This window comes from Macrotis lagotis, chromosome X (genome assembly GCF_037893015.1).
Source record: "Macrotis lagotis isolate mMagLag1 chromosome X, bilby.v1.9.chrom.fasta, whole genome shotgun sequence".
NCBI lineage: Eukaryota > Metazoa > Chordata > Mammalia > Peramelemorphia > Peramelidae > Macrotis > Macrotis lagotis.
This window is the reverse complement of record NC_133666.1, coordinates 109,333,454-109,351,326: the sequence shown is the minus strand read 5'-3', so window position 1 is coordinate 109,351,326 and position 17,873 is coordinate 109,333,454. Positions and strand designations below refer to the sequence as shown.

The 17,873-nt window shown below is 38.2% G+C and overlaps 1 protein-coding gene across 1 annotated transcript in view; it reads left to right on the top strand.

The window, feature by feature from the left end:
* ENTREP1 (endosomal transmembrane epsin interactor 1) overlaps positions 1-17,606 on the top strand; it is an 87,455-nt gene extending 69,849 nt beyond the window's left edge. Inside the window, 3 exon segments of the mRNA XM_074207554.1 lie at positions 259-411; positions 2,856-3,145; positions 5,358-17,606. Coding sequence (XP_074063655.1) covers positions 259-411; positions 2,856-3,145; positions 5,358-5,561 — 647 coding nt within the window. The 3' untranslated portion in view covers positions 5,562-17,606.
* The last annotated feature ends 267 nt before the right edge of the window (positions 17,607-17,873 follow it).

The window sequence follows — 17,873 nt, the reverse complement described above, 5'->3', positions numbered from 1 at the left end:
TTTATACTTATATGTGTATATCTTATTTCCTTCTGAAAACTACTTGAAAATAGGAATTGTTTCATATACTTAGCACATAGCCTACAAAGTTCCCCCATACATGGGTTCTTAATAAATGTTTACTTCCTTGATTGATTGATTGATATTACTCACCAATAGAAAGTACATTTAGTTTGTTATTTTTAGGCCCTACTGGCCTGAATTGTGAAATAATATGATTGATCATAATTAATTTATGTTCCTTTTTCAACAAATCAGGTGGAGACACTCCTAATGCCCCTGAGGAAGCGAGCCCATCCCTGACAACTCCTGATTCAAACCTAGCACATCTTCCATCCAATAGGAGAGCCTTGCTGCCCTTGAGAGCAAGATCAAAAAGTGACCCTGTACTGCATCACTTGACAGCTAGAGGTACCAGCATTTTGCTGACTTCTAACTAGAAAATTTTTCATCATTTTCTTAAAGATTCTGTTAACAAGTAATGTAGTCCACACTCTGGTCCCTAATTATAGGTGGTATCTTCATGGAAGTTGTTATGTCTTGGAGAAAAAAAGAGGAACAAGTATATGTTAGGGAAGTACATACTTATATTTTCAAATCCTTTCAAGATTGTTCCCCTCCCTCCCCATTTAAACTCTCTATTGTACTTGATATCAGATAGGTGATATACAGGAGAAGTAGCACTGGTATCTGATTTCTGGATATTTTTAATCCTACTGGGAGGAGTGGTTTTTTTTTTTTGGAAGAAGAAGTTAACAGGGTGTGTCTGCCTTTGTTGGTTATTTTTCCTCTGGCTTATTCACTTTTATTATGTTGAACTTAAATTTACAGATTGGCCCATTTAAAATAAATACCATCAAATGTGATTTACTTTATTTTTATTTTTTCAAACATTAAAATTTTTTATTTAAGGTAATGGGGTTAAGTGACTTGCTCAAGGTCACACAGCTAGGTACTTATTACTTGTCTGAGGCTGGATTTGAACCCAGGTCCTCCTGACACCAGGGCCAGTGTTCTATTCATTGTACCACTTAGCTGCCCCAGGATTTACTTTAAATGGATAGACACACCACCATGCTTATGTTTGCTTGTCTGTAGATATTATTCGAATAAATATAGATTTATCCTGGAGCATGATTCCAGAAAGTGATGTGTGTGTGTGTATTATATATGTATACATATACATACATACATATATATATACACACACACACACACACACATATATAATGTTCTCATATAAAATTCTTCTTCAAGAAAACTTCCTAATATTTCATAAACTTCCCAACTTTTCCGATGGCCTAATTATCTTTTCAGTTTCCTTTAAGTTCTGCTCCATTCTTCTAACATCATCTGTTGTTTGCCACAGTCATAGATTGACCATGTACCTAAGAGAAAACTCCTCTTGTTTCTACAGCTGCCACAGAGTGGGGTTCTCCCACCTCCCCGTGACTGACTGTATCACCTCTGCAACCCCAACAGGCCTCAGCAGCCTGGGCTCTAAGAATCCCAAGACCTGTCTTCACCGTGGGTCTCCTCCACCTTTACTCTAGCAAGTTGAGGACTCGGGCTGACCGCCTGCCGGTTTCAGCTGGAACTTAGTTCTCTCCACAGCATAGTCTTAGAAGATGGACCCTTACTCAATTCCTGCAGTGCTGAAAGTCAGCAGGCAGGAGGGTGGACAGCATATGATTATTTGTTTGGACCTTCTAAGGCAGAAGGTGGCCAGGGCATATTCAAGTGAATGAGCATAGACCCTGACCCTCACATTAAAGTGTTCCAAGCAAAATGTTCTTAGTATCAAGATCGTGACTCTGACTGGGAGACCGAATGACTGTCAACTGGGAGGGGTGGTCTGGGGAGGGGGACGGCTTCTTTTCCTCTGTTTAGAGCTCTGTTTGCCTGAAAAAGGATTTAGGAGGTCTCTGCATCCTTTGCCAAGATCTCATTGCTCCTTCTGTCATAGTTGGAGTATTTTCATTCCTGCCTCTCTGGCTTCCTCTATCCAGGGCTGGCTAAAGGCTGCTGTATACCCTTGTATAGTTAGAGAAATATGATTATATCTCTCTCCTCTTCCCAACACACCTCCTGTCCTTTTGGCCTCATCATGGTCAGAGTTGCTTTACATATCTTTAAAATAACTTCACAAACTTGGAGAAGCCTCGGAAAATGGGAAATTTGGGTGTTCTCGTTAAGTATCCCTATTGACTAGTCAACTCTCAATGTTACTTACTTTCTTTGGATTTAAATTTCTCTGTCTGTAAAATGGAAATAGTGATTTGCCTTCTCCTTGCCTCATAGACATGATATGAGCACAGGTGAAATGAAACAGGAAAAGAAACTCTTGAGAATTTTAGAAAAAAATTAAGTAGCCAAAGAGTACCAGTAGTATTTTCTTACATTATTTCTCTAGCCCTTATAATATTTGTTTAAGCAACATTTTCCTCCATTCCCTATTGTATCATCTTCTTCCATCAGAATAGAAATGTTTTCTCTGTGACTCCTAATTTGCCATCTATTTACAAGTATCACTTGAAAATATTACATATGACCATGTGTTGTCTTTTGTTTCCTGGTTGCTCTTTGTCATTTGGCATAATTTGGATATTGTCTTCTGTAACATGCTAAAACCTTTGGTGACATCCTTGGATTCAAAGACATCCCTGAAACAAACCTTGTGTTGTAGATTTCTTTTCCTCCTTCTGTGAAATGAAAGACAAGATTGGCATGGATGTCAGTATTTTGCCAGGTGATTTTCCATGCTGAGTTAGAGACCTGGGCTGGGGATTCAGATAGTCATATGTTCAAGTGGCATTGGCAGGAGTGCGCTAAGGAGTTTTTCTCTTTGCCTGTAGGACCTGTGCTTAGCTGTGAAGCTGCTACTCAGACTGAAGTGAGACTAGAGCTGACTCCAGTGAACTTGAGAAAGGGCCTTCGATCAAGAGCTGTTCGAGCTAGACCTCGCTCTTTGGTAGATTATAAATCTTACATAGATACTAAGCTACTGGTGGCAAAGTTCCTGGAGCAGTCATCCTGTAGTATGACTCCAGACATTCACGAACTAGTGGAAAACATCAAGTCTGTCCTCAAGTCTGATGAAGAACATATGGAGGAAGCCATCACAAGTGCCAGTTTCCTTGAACAGGTAGTTTTATTGTGCACATCCAGGAGAATAATGAGATCCCATTGTTTCCTTATAGGGTTAAGTTCATTTTAGAGCCATTTTCTCAAGGGAGCAAGGGGGAGATGAAGGACAACTTCCCTTCCAGGAGCACTGCCCTAGATTCACCATTATAGGCTTAAAGATGTACAACTATGCAGCTATGGTGGGAAAGCAAATCAATTAAATACAAAAGGGACAAAATAGAGAATATTTGGAATAAAAGTAAAGGAAGATTAATGAATGAATGAATGAAAAAAAATTTATTGTGATTACTTTATGCTAAACCTTGGAGATTCAAATAAAACCACATAACATGTTCTGTTGAGGGAGATAACACATTATAAGAGAATTCAGTTGGAAGGGGAGTGAATGAAAAGATTCAATGATTCTCAAGGATTCATCTGCAGAGTAAATGGTAAGGCTCAGAGGTCTTTAAGGGGCAAGTCAGATGGCAATGCCTCGGGGTCTGGAAGATAAATAATAAGGTCCATTGCACTATGTGAGAACTTAGACAATAAAAAGATGCCCTTGTGATTACTGAATTTGATGATTCCCTTGAATGGCATGTTTTCTCAGTCCCTTGAAAATGATACAAATGAACATTGTTTGAATTGACAGAAATCTGGGAAAGCAGTTCATCTTCCTCTGAAATTGTCTGCAAGGTAAATGGGTAGAATTTGTCTTAATAAAGTGTTTTTGATTTTTCTAAAGGGCAAATGAATGTATTCTAGCATACCAGATATAAAATGGTACTGACTTTCTTCAAGTTCCAGCTAAAATCCCACTTTCTATAGAATATATTTCCTTATTACAGTTTAATTTTTATTTATTTTATTTTTTATCATTTTTTTGATCACTCTGAATTCTAGTGCCTCTTTTAATAACTTCCAATTTATTCTGTCTAAAGGTTGTTTGTGCATAGTTATTTGTATGTTTTCTTACTCTTTATATTGTGAGAAGAGACCATTATTTTACTTTTCTTTGTATCCCCAGGGTTGGAACATAGTAGGCACTTAAATTTTTATTGTTTTATTGGCAGCAGGATTTTTCAATAGATTATTAAAAAAAGTATCTAGGTTGGATACTTGGGATGGTCCAGCTTCCTTAAATCTAATTGAGTAAAGAGTAGACACAAGAGGGGCAACTAGGTGGCGCAATGGATAAAGCACTGGCCTTGGAGTCAGGAGGACCTGAGTTCAAAGTTGACTCTGAAGTCAACACTTAATAATTACCTAGCTGTGTGATCTTGGTCAAATCACTTTAACTCCATTGCCTTGCAAAAAAAAAATGTAGACACAAGAAGCCTACATCCGTGGCACAAAAATATGGTTCATAGTTGTTGTCACCAACAACAGAGCACCAGGCCATATCGCATGCTATATTATTTTGCTTTCCTACCTTCCTTTCTTTTCTTTTCTTTTTTGAATTGAAAATTTATTTTCTTTTCAATTCACAGAACAAAACAAGTATTTCTATAACATAGTACAATAAAAAAGATGAATGTACATGAAACTGTAGCAAATCTATCATGTACAATTTGCTATAACCTTCAAATATACAACAGACTTATCATGTAAATTTCTTTTTTTCCTTCCTTACGCCTTCCTGCCCTAGCAATGGATAGCATTAGACATAAATAATTATAGAAGTGTATGTTTGTGTGTGGGGGGGGTATAAAATTATTCTATACATACTTCATTTATCAGTTCTTTCTCTGTATGCAGATAGTACTTTTCTTAAAATGTTCCTTCTTTTTCTTCTCCTCTCAGTACCCTAATGCTGCTTTCTCTTTACCTATTCCAAACCCTCCACTATCATGCTTTTCTTTTCCCCTTCACTTTTAATCTAAGAAGAATGTTTCTAAGGTGGGAGAGAAGTTCTTTCCTCCATCTTATAAAAAAATGAAAGAAATAAACCTACCCAAATAATAAGATTTTTGAAAACCTAGTCATAGGATCAAAGCTGTAGAGCCAGAGAGGTCCTCAAAGACCATCTACTCCAACTCCCCCATTTTACAGATGAGGAAACTGAGGACCAGAAATTATATAAATTGCTCAAGATTATCAAGGTAGGAGGTAGCAAAATCAAGTTTTGAACCCAGTACCATGAACTTCAAGTCCAGTCCCTCTTTTAAATAGATAAGAACTCTTTCTTGAGTTGATCTTTTCCTTTTTTCTTCTTTTTTCCCCCACAGATAATGACTCCTGCTCAGCCAAGTACATCCAGGGCACAAATATTGCCATATAGAAGACACCCTGGGCTTCTTCATCTGGAGAGTTGTGGAGATCTGAGCACTTTCACTTCAGCAAAAAGTTGGAGAGTGGAGAGAAGGGTCCCAAGAACAGACCCAGAAAGACCACACAGCCTGATTGGAGTTGTAAGAGAAACTGTGCTCTGAGCTAGCCCTAGTGGGTCTCTTGTGGTCAGAGCTCCTTTGAAAAGCCATTGACCTGGGAAAGAAAATCATGATTGGAAAGTCCTGTCTCATCTTGTAGCATGTGTCTATGCACTCTGTTTTGTTGTTTAAGGCTGATTTAGGAGAAAAGCTTTGGCTGTAGTAGTCTATGTTGTACCATGTTATACCTTAGCAATTTGAGATTTACACCATAGGGAATGTTTATTTCCTCAATTACTGACTTCACCACCAAGGACATTCAGGGGGCAATGATTATATTATTGCAGACCTATTGACTCTTTGGATGCATTGCTATAATTTGTGAGTTCAGTTCATCTCCTCTTCCCTGGGCATTCCATATGGTTTTTGAGTGTTCTAGGTCTTGGTGGGGATAGTATGTGGGGGTAGCGATGCCTTAGCCACCCCTATGTCTGTCCTGTAGAAGGACATAATCTGTTTGGAGGCTATTTATAGCTTCCTGTGGCCTCTTGCTGCTCAGTGAGAATGTGAGTTGGCATATAAGCAGGATGATCAAATAGCCTTGTTGTTATTGAGATGTTAAAGCCTAAGTTTAGGGCAACTCTCAAAGCACTTTCTTTAGGGAAAATAGGAAGCACTTTTGATAGCCGGCAAATTTTTAGCTAAGTATTTTGGAGGAGTGATCATTAGTTCAATTTATTCACACTTTTAAGACTAGAGGCAGTAACTCCAGAATTAAGAATAAAATCATTCACTTTTTACATCTGGTGTGAGTGTGTTAGATCTGTTCACTGTTCATGGCATTGGCCCCATTCTCTATGGGGGTACAAAACTAGCAAAGAAGTGGCAAAAAGCTGAAGTCTCCTGCTTCCTGGGCATCAGAGTATAGAGACAAGGACTGGAGGATGATGTGGTCAATAGAAAACTGACTTTGGATCCAGGAAGTCCTACATTGCAATACTACCACTGATACTTACATGGTTGGGTGACCCTGGGCAAGTCACTCAACCTCTCACTTCTCAAGGCAGGTATTAAAATAGAAGTTGTAGAAGAAGGCACTGACTTCCCTCTGCCAATGAATTCACAGATTGACATAGGCCCCATAAAATACTGGAGCTAGATTATCTAGGTTTTGTGAGCAGTCCGATGTGTCCTATGGATACTTCTCAAAATAATATATTTAAAAATAAAATATGGTAAAAAAGGAAGATGCAATACAGTAATAAGAGGGGCACAAAGGAAACCAATTTTATTGAGAAAGTTATCAAAAAAATTTTTTTAAGTACCCCAAATGAAAAAAATCTCCTTATTTAGCCCAACCTCTTCATTTTACTAATGAACAAATTAGGGTTAAGGGAGATTGTGACTTGCCCAAGGTCATACAGCTACTTAATGGAAGAGAAGGGACTAAAACATAGATGCCTCAGGGGCGGCTAGGTGGTGCAGTGGATAGAGCACCGGCCCTGGAGTCAGGACTACCTGAGTTCAAATCCAGCCTCAGACACTTAATAATTACCTAGCTGTGTGGCCTTGGGCAAGCCACTTAACCCCATTGCCTTGCAAAAAATCTAAAAAAACAAACAAACATAGATACCTTCCCCCAATTCTCAGTTATTCTCTTGCCTCTTTGTAGATGGAGTAGGGGAGGATTCTTTTTTTTTTTTAATGGGAAACTTCTCTTTTATGATCTGGATTTATGTTTAAAAAATGTCAGTTTGAGAGAATTCAATTTTTTTTAAATGTTAAAAATTGTCTTTACACAAAAAGGAAATTAAAATATTATTAAAGATCTTGTTTTTCTACAACAGAAAATTAAAGAAAAAGTCAGGTTTTACTTACAGTTTTTTTTTTAGGTTTTTGCAAGGCAAATGGGATTAAGTAGCTTGCCCAAAGGCCACACAGCTAGGTAATTATTAAGTGTCTGAGACTGGATTTGAACCCAGGTACTCCTGACTCCAAGGCGGGTGCTCTATCCACTGCACCACCTAGCTGCCCCTACTTACAGTTTTTTTACTTACCTGGAATTGTTTTTAAATAATCCCCTGAGAAAATCAAAGCATGAGTCCTGATTCATTTACTGTGACTCTATAACTTTGGGCTAATTATTAACTTCTCTGAATGTCAGTTCTCTTACTGTAAAATGGGGAAAACAATATTGCACTGCCTAATATACCCAGGTTGTTCTCAGATTCCTTCTAACTTTAGATTTATGATCTTGTTCAGTTGTTTTCTGTCATATCTGACTCTCTGTGACCCTGTGCAGGGAATTTAAACCCTAACCCAAAATGACTACTCGGAGTCCTCTAAAAGTGGCAACAAAGAGTTAAAATTTAATTCGGTTCTTTCAAGAAGCAGGGCAGTTCCTAACTATGAGAGAGCAGGAAAAGCCGAATTACAGAAGCTGAAGCAGGGTTAAAAAAAACCACAAAAACTTCAACCCATTCCCCCTCTTCTTTTCTGCCGACCCTTACAGTAATTGGTCAAAATTGATGGTCCGAAGAGAAAGGAGGTGTACCTAAGGTTTCCCAGGAGGGTCTGGCTTTGTTTACATCTTATAAGGTTAGGGGGACGTAATTTTTCTAGCTGGAGATCTGGGTTCTCAAGCTCACCTGATTCTTGAGAAAAAGAAATTGAGGTCTATGGCTTAGACTTAATTTAGCACTATATTTCTGAAAAGTCAGCATTTTTGCCCCCACAACCCTATTTGAGATTTTCTCAGATAGTATACAGGAACATTTTGCCATTTTCTTCTCCAGCTTATTTGTAAGTGTCTGAAGTTAGATTTGAGTTCAGGAAGATAAGTCTTTCAGACTCCAGGTCCAGTGTGCTAATCCATTGTGCCATTTAGCTGTTTCACCTGCTCCCCCAACCATCAAATCTAGACTCTTATGATTCTATAAATATATATAAAATGTCTCTTTTCCAAGAGCATACAGAATGTTAATCAAAATGTATTTATTAAGTACTTTCTTTATATCAGAAATGGGTAGCTAGGTGGGTAACTAATGGGTAGCTCTGACACTGATTATCTGCGTGACCCTGGGCAAGTCATTTCACCCTATTAACTCATTTCCTACTCTGTAAAATGAGCTGAAGCAGGAAATGTCAAACCATTCCATTATCTTTACCAAGAAAATCTCAAATGAGGTCACAAAGAAATCGACATGTCTAAAAATTGACTGAACAACAAAAATATGCCAGAACTGTACTAATGTCTGGGGATTAAAAAAGAAAGAAAAAAAAAAGAAATGGTCTCAAAGGGCTCATTCTAATGAGGGAGACATGAAAATAACAATGCACATAGAAGATACATACAGTGTAAATGGAAGTCTCCTTTAGAGGGTGGCATTTGAATGAGACTTGGAGGAGGCTGGGGGGGACATAGGTGTCAGAGAGGAATGGGAAACCATTCCAGGGGAATGGCCAGGGTAAATACTGTACACAGTCAGGAGATGGGGATTATGAGTGAGGAACAGCAAGTAGACCAGTATAATGATATCATAGAGGGTGGAGGGGAAGATAAGTTAATTTTGTCAAGGGTTTTAAATTCCAAATGATTTTAAAATTTTGATCCTGGAGGAAATAGCAAGCCAATGGATTTTATTGAGTAAGAGGACAGGGTGATATGATCAGGAAGAGTTTCTGAGTATAAACCACCAAGGGGAAGCATTTTATAGCAAACTCTTCATTATGTCTGGAAATTAGGGAGTGGTTTCTCTCAGAGGGTGGATATTTGTCACAGTGCCATTTAGTGCCTTCTTCTGAGGGCATATTGTGCCATCTAAGTAATATTGCTCATTTTATCTGCAGTTGAAAAGAGTCCTCACATATAAGGACTTGATTATGAGCTAAGGGCTAAAATTAGCAATAACTTGTGGGAGAGAGAAAAAAAAAGAGGCTGGGACAGAAACGAAGAAGAGGAGAAAGAAGAAAAGGGTTGTTTAAAGGTCTCTCAATCTGAAATTTTTCCATCCTCTTCTAAAGAATTTGCTCAAATTCTGACAGACTATTATTATTATTATTATTATTTGTTAGGGAGAAAAATATGACTTGGAATATAAAGCAACCAAGAGAAGAAATGAGAAAATAATTTTCCTGGTCTTGGATGGCAGCAGGTTTTTTTTTTCTGGTCTCTTTTTGGTCATCAATTTTAGGGTCCCCCTTCAAAGTGTAGACATTTAAAGGATCTGAGATATTTCTCCAGTTTATTTCCTAGAATGACAAACACACACACCCTCCGTAAGTACTAGGACTGGGTGGCCTAGTTGCCCACTGGGAAGGGATTTTTCCTGTTCACACCTTACATTCTTTGTGTGGGAAGGAGAAAGGAGAGAGAAGAGGGACCATATCAAGAAGTGAGAAGCAATCAGAAATGTACCACAGTGCATGAGAAAGCACTTTAACATATGTCTGTCTATGTCTTTATGCTTTTTTTTGTTCCATATCTCCAAATCTCCTTATAAAATTGTATATTTATATATGTGCATATACAACATATACTCAGCATACACACACATGCAAAGATAGTGTGTCATTGTGGCTAGAGAGATAACTTTGCATGTAATATTAATATAATTGTATCACATTTTGTATTTTATCTCTATAATATTTATATATATATATATATGGGTAAATATTGCATCTTAATATAGTTTCCTTTGAAATCCTATATATTTTATTTTATGCATTTTACAATATTACTTCATAGGCTTCATCAGAGTGTCAAAGATCCATAACTTCAAAAGGTTAATGATCCCCAATGCCTTATCTGAAGGCATTCAGATATAAATTTCAATATTTCAACGAAACTGTGATATTATGTGTGTGGTATTCCTTCCAGTGAAACAATTCACAAACCTCTCCTGCCTTTGTTACCCTATGCAATTCTTGTCCATTTTCTCTGCTATATTTTCTTTTTTTCCCTTCCTTATATTTTCTATAGATAATCTCACAGGTCCTACACATCTCTGGATTTTAGAAGTTTCAAAAGTGAAACTAAGTTGTCCATCCATTATCATTTGTTATTGCTACATGACCTGCTTTACTTTTCTTAAAAAAACAACACTTTTATTGATGCTTTCTGTCTTTACATCACTTATGTGCTATAGCCCACTTATATCTGTCATGTGTCTTGCTATTTGACCTTTGGATCACATGCAATTTTGATTCTTTGGAAATTGTGGTGTTACACAGTGGGAAGATATAGTTGCTAAAAAAAATATAGATTTTTGTGTCAAGGATGGGAATTATTTGAATTGTGTAATTTCCCAAATGCAATTTGGCCCATTCTCTTTCTCTTGTTCAATTCTGGGCCTAGCTTATTGTTCATCTGCAGTGCCTAGCAAAACAATATCTTGGAGGACAGATATACACAGCAGGGTTCATTTCTTGCTATTAATAAAAAAAAGCCTTGGTTCTATAAATCCTTTGAATATATAGTTCTAAATAATTTCTTAGTTCCACTGTTATTCTATGGAGAATAGAGTGGGGGTGGGGAGTGGCAAAAATGTAGCAACCAAAGTCTTCTTGATACTCATTGGAAAAAAAAGACTTCAAATCCCAAACAAACAAAAGGTTCCCTCAACTGTAGATTATGATGGTAAGACTTAGCTGTTTAATTTCCAAGCTGGCTTTCATATTAATAGCAATGGTCAGTATGGGGGGAGGAATAGAGAGGGGTTGTGAAGAAATCAGTCAGTAACTGTCCTTGTCAGTGGCTTGGACTTCCAGTAAACCTTCTCTCTTCCAAATCTTCAGTCCCTAGACATAGATCAGAAGACACTAAAATTTTTTTTGTAAAGAAAGATTTTATTTGAGTTTTACAGCTTTTCCCCTATTCTTGCTTCCCTCCCCCCACCCCCCACAGAAGGCAGGCTGTTAGTCTTTACATTGTTTCCATGGTATACACTGATCTAAGTAGAATGTGATGAGAGAGGAAATCATATCCTTAAGGAAGAAAAATAAAGTACAAGAGAGCAAAATTACATAATAAGATAATGGTTTTTCTTCCCCCTAAACTGAAGGTAATCTTTGGCCTTTGTTCAAACTCCACAATTCTTTCTCTGGATACAGATGGTATTCTCCATCGCAGATACCCCCAAATTGTCCCTGATTGTTGCACTGATGGAATGAGCAAGTCCATCACGGTTGATCATCACCCCCATGCTGCTGTTAGGGTGTACAGTGTTTTTCTGGTTCTGCTCATCTCACTCAGCATCAGTTCATGCAAATCCCTCCTGGTTTCTAATAGAACAATGACACTAAAAATTTTTTTAAATTATTTCTTAGGGGTGGCTGGGTGGCTAGGTGGAGCAGTGGATCGAGCCCCGGCCCCAGGAGTCAGGAGTACCTGAGTTCAAATCTGGCCTCAGACACTTAATAATTACCTAGCTGTGTGACCTTGGGCAAGTCACTTAACCCCATTTGCCTTGCAAAAACCTAAATAAAAAAATTACTTCTGTTCTAGCAAATGTTAGGGCAGTACAATAAAAAATCAGGTAGCTAGATGCTACTAGGGTGCCAGATGTGGAGTCAAGAAAACTCATCTTCCTGGCTAAGTCACCTTACCCTGTTTGCCTCAGTTTCCTCATCTGTAAAATGGGCTGAAGAAAGAAATGGCAAACCATTCCAGTTTCTGCCTAGAAAACCTTAAATGAGAATCACAAAGAATTGGACTGAACAACTGAACGACAAAACTGAGCAAGAATATGAGGGAAAAAATGAAAATTTTAGCCCCTTTAGCATTATTTGTACTTATTCATATATAATTCATAAATTAAAGGTAGCTAGTGGCACAGTGCATAGTGATGGGTCTGACAGTAGGAAGACCCAGATTCAGTTCTGACCTCAGACCCTGTGTAATCCTGGGATAAGTCATTTCACATCGATTCACCTCAGTTTTGAAAACTGTAAAATGATTATAATGATAGCACCAATTCTACAAAGTTATTAGGAGGATCTAATGAAATAATATTTGTGAAAGCACTTAGCACAATATTTTGCAAATAGTAGTTACCATATAAATACTTATTATTCCCCTCCCATTTTCTCCAATAATTCCCAGTGTTTCCCTCTTCAGTGTTATCTCATTCCCTAATACATAGTATAAAGGGTCCACCTTTTCAGTAATCCATTGCTTATGAAAATTTCTCAGATTCCAGATATGCCCAATCTGCCATCATTCTTTAGCTGTTCTCTCCTTCCACCCCTGCAGCATCTTTCTATCAGTGAGTTCTCTTTGAAACCTCAATTTTGTTTTCTTTTTCTTTTTGCAAGGCAATAGGATTAAGTGACTTGCCCAAGGTCACACAACTAGGTAATTATTAAGTTTCTGAGGCCAAATTATCAGGTCCTCCAGATTTCAGGGCTAGTGCTCTATCCACTGCACCACCTAGCTGCCCAAAACCTCTATTTTGAATAAATATTTCATTCCCTGCCCCCTGCTCCCCTACTATCTTTTTGTTTTACTTGTATTTATATACCCAGCACCTAGCAGAGTGGCTGCACATGGTAAGCATTTAATAAATACTTTTTGACTTGATTTAAAGACCTACTATTCCAATACCAAGAGCCCTTCAGAAATGTTGCTTGAGTTTCATTCTCAGTTGTTCCCCAAAACTCAAAGATAAGTAATATTCAGATATGAAATAATACATTAAAGCAGCTTCTAGCTATCATAAAAAGGGTGTGTAGGGAGGTACTAACTTGAGAGAACTGGAATGGTTGATGTTGGGGCAGACTGGACAGGTCAGGACTAGGAATAGTCACTGGGAGTAAACAGTGCCACAGCATTAAAGTTCTGGGCTACATAGGAAACATTTGAAGAAAATGTGCAAACCCTGATTGAGGAGAAAGGAGAAAAATGAGTGGCAGCTTGGGTTTAAGTCCCTGTTTTGACATATACTAGTTGGGTTGCACTAGGCATGTCCTTCACCTCTTATTGGCCCCAGATAACTCTTTAAGACTACATTTCAGAGTGGGTTCTCACTAGAGAGGACTGGTTCACTAATTCAATCAAAGGTCCAGGACTAAAAGAAAGAGTGGTAGCACAAAATGTGATACTTTTGAAATGTATGAATGGAATAAAACTGGGAAGGACAATTAATAGGTTGAATGATGAAATCAAGATATAAAAGTTTTTTAGGGTACATCAATGAACCAAATATTATTTGATAGAATGGAATAGAAAATCATTTATTAGCCATTTACTATGTGCCAAGAAACTGGGGTAAGGCTGAAGATTCTGGTAAGCAGAGCATCAGAACAGACAATAAGACCCAATAGCCTTTGCCAAGGATCCTAACCAATGACTGTTGACAAGAAGGAAATGGATGCAACTGTTGGAATGGTAGTCAAGGAAAATTGGGCCAACATGTAGGTAACTGGGTGATAGGATGGGGAATAGGGATGAGGAGTGTTCTCTGAGGCCTATTCCTATTGAATCCTCAGGTATCCATAAGGAAAGATTCTTTGCTTCCTGGGATAGCTCCTGCTTCTGGGTTATGGTCACCAGTTGGCTTTTGAAATAATTTGTAAATATAAAATTCTACATTTGGGCTCAAAAAAGTCAACCATACAAGTACAGTATTGATAGAAATGTAGTTAGAAGATATTTCATGTGAAAAAGTTTTTTTAATAGAGTGAATGCTTATTATGGATCAATAACGTGATATTGTTGTTGTTATTCAGTTCTACCTGATTCTTCATGAACCCATTTAAAGTTTTCTTGGCAAAGATACTGATTTGCCTTCCCATTATCCAGCTCATTTTGCAGAGCCTGAGGCAGAGACTTGCCCAGGATCACACAGAATAATGTGATATAGTAGCTTATAAAGCTAATGATCTTAGACTTCATTGATAGAGGCATAGTGCCTAGAATAAGGGAGATGTTTTCACTGCACCCTGCCTTGGTCAGATCAGAATTGAAATATGCTAAGGAATGCAATACCAGAGTTTAGCAGGGTGGTGATCAATATCATACCAATATGCAAGCTAGAAATATTTAACTTGTAGAAGAAAAGTCTTAGCAAGGAATATGACAGTTGTGTTCAAGTATAGAAAAATATCATGTAGAAGACTTATTGTGTTTGTCCACAAATTGCAGAACTAAATAAGCCATAGGAAGATAGTTTAGGTTTGAAGTTAGGGAAAACATGCTAATTATGTTAGCTAAAAATGGAATAGGCTGTCTTGAGAAACAGTGGGTTTTCCCCTCAATGGAGGTCTTCCAAGGGGGGCTGGATGATGACTGTTTGTCTTTTGGAGAGGGGATTCCTGATCAGGGAAGGGTTGGAATAGATGGACTCAGGAGTCATTCTAACCATAAAATTATGGTTTCTCCCCCACTGCCAGACTTCCAGAAGGAATAATCTAATCTTGAGGGCTCTACTACCTCCCAACCCTCTTCAACCCTTTGTAACCTGACTTTTGTCTATCACTTGGAGTCACTGAATCAAAAGATGTTAGTTCTGGATGGGAACTTGGGCTCACCTAGCTTACCCTCCATTTTACAGATGAGGAAAGTGAAGGGGACATGGATCATCACAGCTCTTAAGGGGCAGAGAAGGAACTTGAATCTAGGTGAGAGGATCCCAAGATCATTAGAGTTCAAGGGAATCTCAAATGACAGGTTGATTCCAAAACTTTCATCTTCCAGATGAAGAAACTGAAGACTAGGGAGGTTAAAAGACCTTCCCTAATGAGTAAACATCAGAGTATTTGATATAGTGTTCTGAGTATAGAGTCATTGTATCGAGTATTGTGTTCTAAGTATAGAGTCATTGTACTTTCCAAAATTCTATGACTCAGTTTTACAAAAGTTGCCATTTCCAAGGTCAATTGCTAAGGCAAAGTATCTTTGGTAGTCCTCAACCTCTATGACCCTTCTGTTGCATTTGGTACTGTGGATCACTCCCTCCTCTTAAATTGCACCAGGAGAAAATCCCTTTACCCAGTGGTATGTTGAAGAGACCAAAAGCTCTCCAATCAAGACAGTTCAATGTTAAATTTTTTAGCATGAGCATTTATACCTTGGAAAACTGCAAAGACTGCAAATTAGGGCTTATTTTTGTTTCGTTTTGTTGTTTTTCTAGATCTATGGTGTCAAATTCAAATGGAAACAGGTCCTTGAGGGCCACATGACTTAGAAAACCAGAAATTAGCAATAACTATATTATTTTGTGCTTTTTATTTATTGTGTTACTCATTTCCTATTTACATTTTAGTCTAGTTTCTTCTGCCTTCTGGAGTTTCACAGAACATGTCTGGTCTAGGCTTTTGAAAATGATGGAAAAAATGTTAATAAAGCTGATTAAAAGTGTGTCCTACTTACAAACTCCTCCCTCTCTCAGGCAATCTGGTTGTTGAATATTTACAGCATGCCACTTGCTCCTATCCCATGTATACTGACCCCTTAAAACTAATAATAGATGAAATCCTTCTTATTAGTTGGACTAGGTTTTAAGGAAGATACAAAGTTCAGGTAAGACCTCATCCCTTGCCCTCATGAAACTTAGTGGTTAGTAGGGGTATAAAAAAGAAATATAAACAGCTACGTAGAGGGGATAGAAAGAAGAAATAAAATATTTAAGAATAGGAGAGAAATTATGAGTGCAATGATCTTAAAAAAATACAAAATAACAAAGACCAAAATGAACAGAACCAAGAGAATGTTGTATATAGTAATAGCAATATTATTTTAAGAGCAAATTGTTTTAATTTTGCTTATTATAACCACCCAAATTTACTGCAAAGGACATATGAAGAGGCTATCTGCATCCAGAGAAAGAATTGATAAATAGGTAATAGAATAATTTACTTATCCATAATTGTATCTAATGATAGCCATCTCTAGAGAGAAGGTAGAAGGGAAGAAAAAGACAAAGTTACATGATAACTTTATATATTTAAAGGGAATAGCAAAGTCATACATGACAGACTTGCTGTTTTATGTGCAATCTTTTTTTATTATATTATGCTATGGAATCTGGTTTTATTCCTTAAATTAAAAAAACCACCAACAACAGAGGAATTTAGTTTCAAATCTTGGTTCTGCCACTTACTGTTTTGTGTAGCTTATTTCATTGATCTGGGCTTTATCTTTTCACCTATAAAATTAGGAGGTTAGACTAGAATACCCCTTCAGTTCTAAATATGTAATCTTAGGATAATCCATAGTAATTAGAGAAGTATGGGTTAGACTGTTATATGGCATCCAAGGGAGGGTGATCTTGGTCAGAAAGGATCAGGGGCTTTGTATAACTGATGAATATTCTCCAGGAGAAGCTTAGAGAGGAAAACAATTCCAGTGAGAGAGAATATTGTCCCCATTCTTTTAAATAGTCCCCCCTCCTCTTTGGTTCATCTCACTCCTCATCCCCCAGGGATAGCCTACATAATAATGTCCCCATAGTTTGGCTCAAACTACTTGAGAAGTTGATTGGAGAATCATTTCATGTTGCTTGCCCTGGCCCCAGTTTATGTGACCCCCAGATACAAATATTACTAGTTACTGCTCTGGCTGGCAGGGCAGAGAAATCATTTTATTACAAAGAATGAATTTCTTTGAACAATGTTGGCTCTCAAACATAGTGCTTTCTCATTCCTCTTGAATGAGATTTAATTTTGTTTTGCTTCATGAGAGGAGGGAGAAGAAGCACAGAAGTGTTGACTGGTCTGATAACAGTAGTAAAGTGCCAGACCAATCTTGGGAACACTAATATCAACTTTAAGAAGTCTTTTATTGGACTTCTGGCCAAGATGGGGTAGAAAAGTCAGGCACTGTTTTAAGCTCTCCTAGCTTTCCTGCAGAACTAACATGATTCAAGTCTCTTAACAGATATCTTAACAGATACTGGGATGACAGAACCCAGAGAACGGAGAACATCCCACAGCAAAGTCTGTCACAGGGGAGTGTTGGGTGAGCTGGGGGCAGAGAGCAGGGACCCAGCTGTGGGGTGAGGCAGAGGGATGGACCTGAGAACAGCAAGTGAAGCATTTGCTGTGTGGATGGTGGACAGGGGAGCTCTAGAGAGATGGCCCAAACATCTATCCAGTCAGCCAAGGAGCTCCCCTCCTTCCCCCTCACCCCCCCCAACATTTAGAGATGAGTCTCCTCCCCCCATCCCTGTGGGAGAACAAGACTTTCTACAGAACAAGCAGGCCTCTCCCCACCACCACCACCTTTGCACCTTGCCCCAAGGTGTGGGAGGCAGATCTCTCCCAGTCCTAATTGGGGATTAAATAGATTAACTATCTAGCCCCAGGGTTCAGCCCACACTGTTTGAGGACAGCTCAGTTCCTGCCAGCATCCCCCACTCTGGGCCTCTAATCACAGAA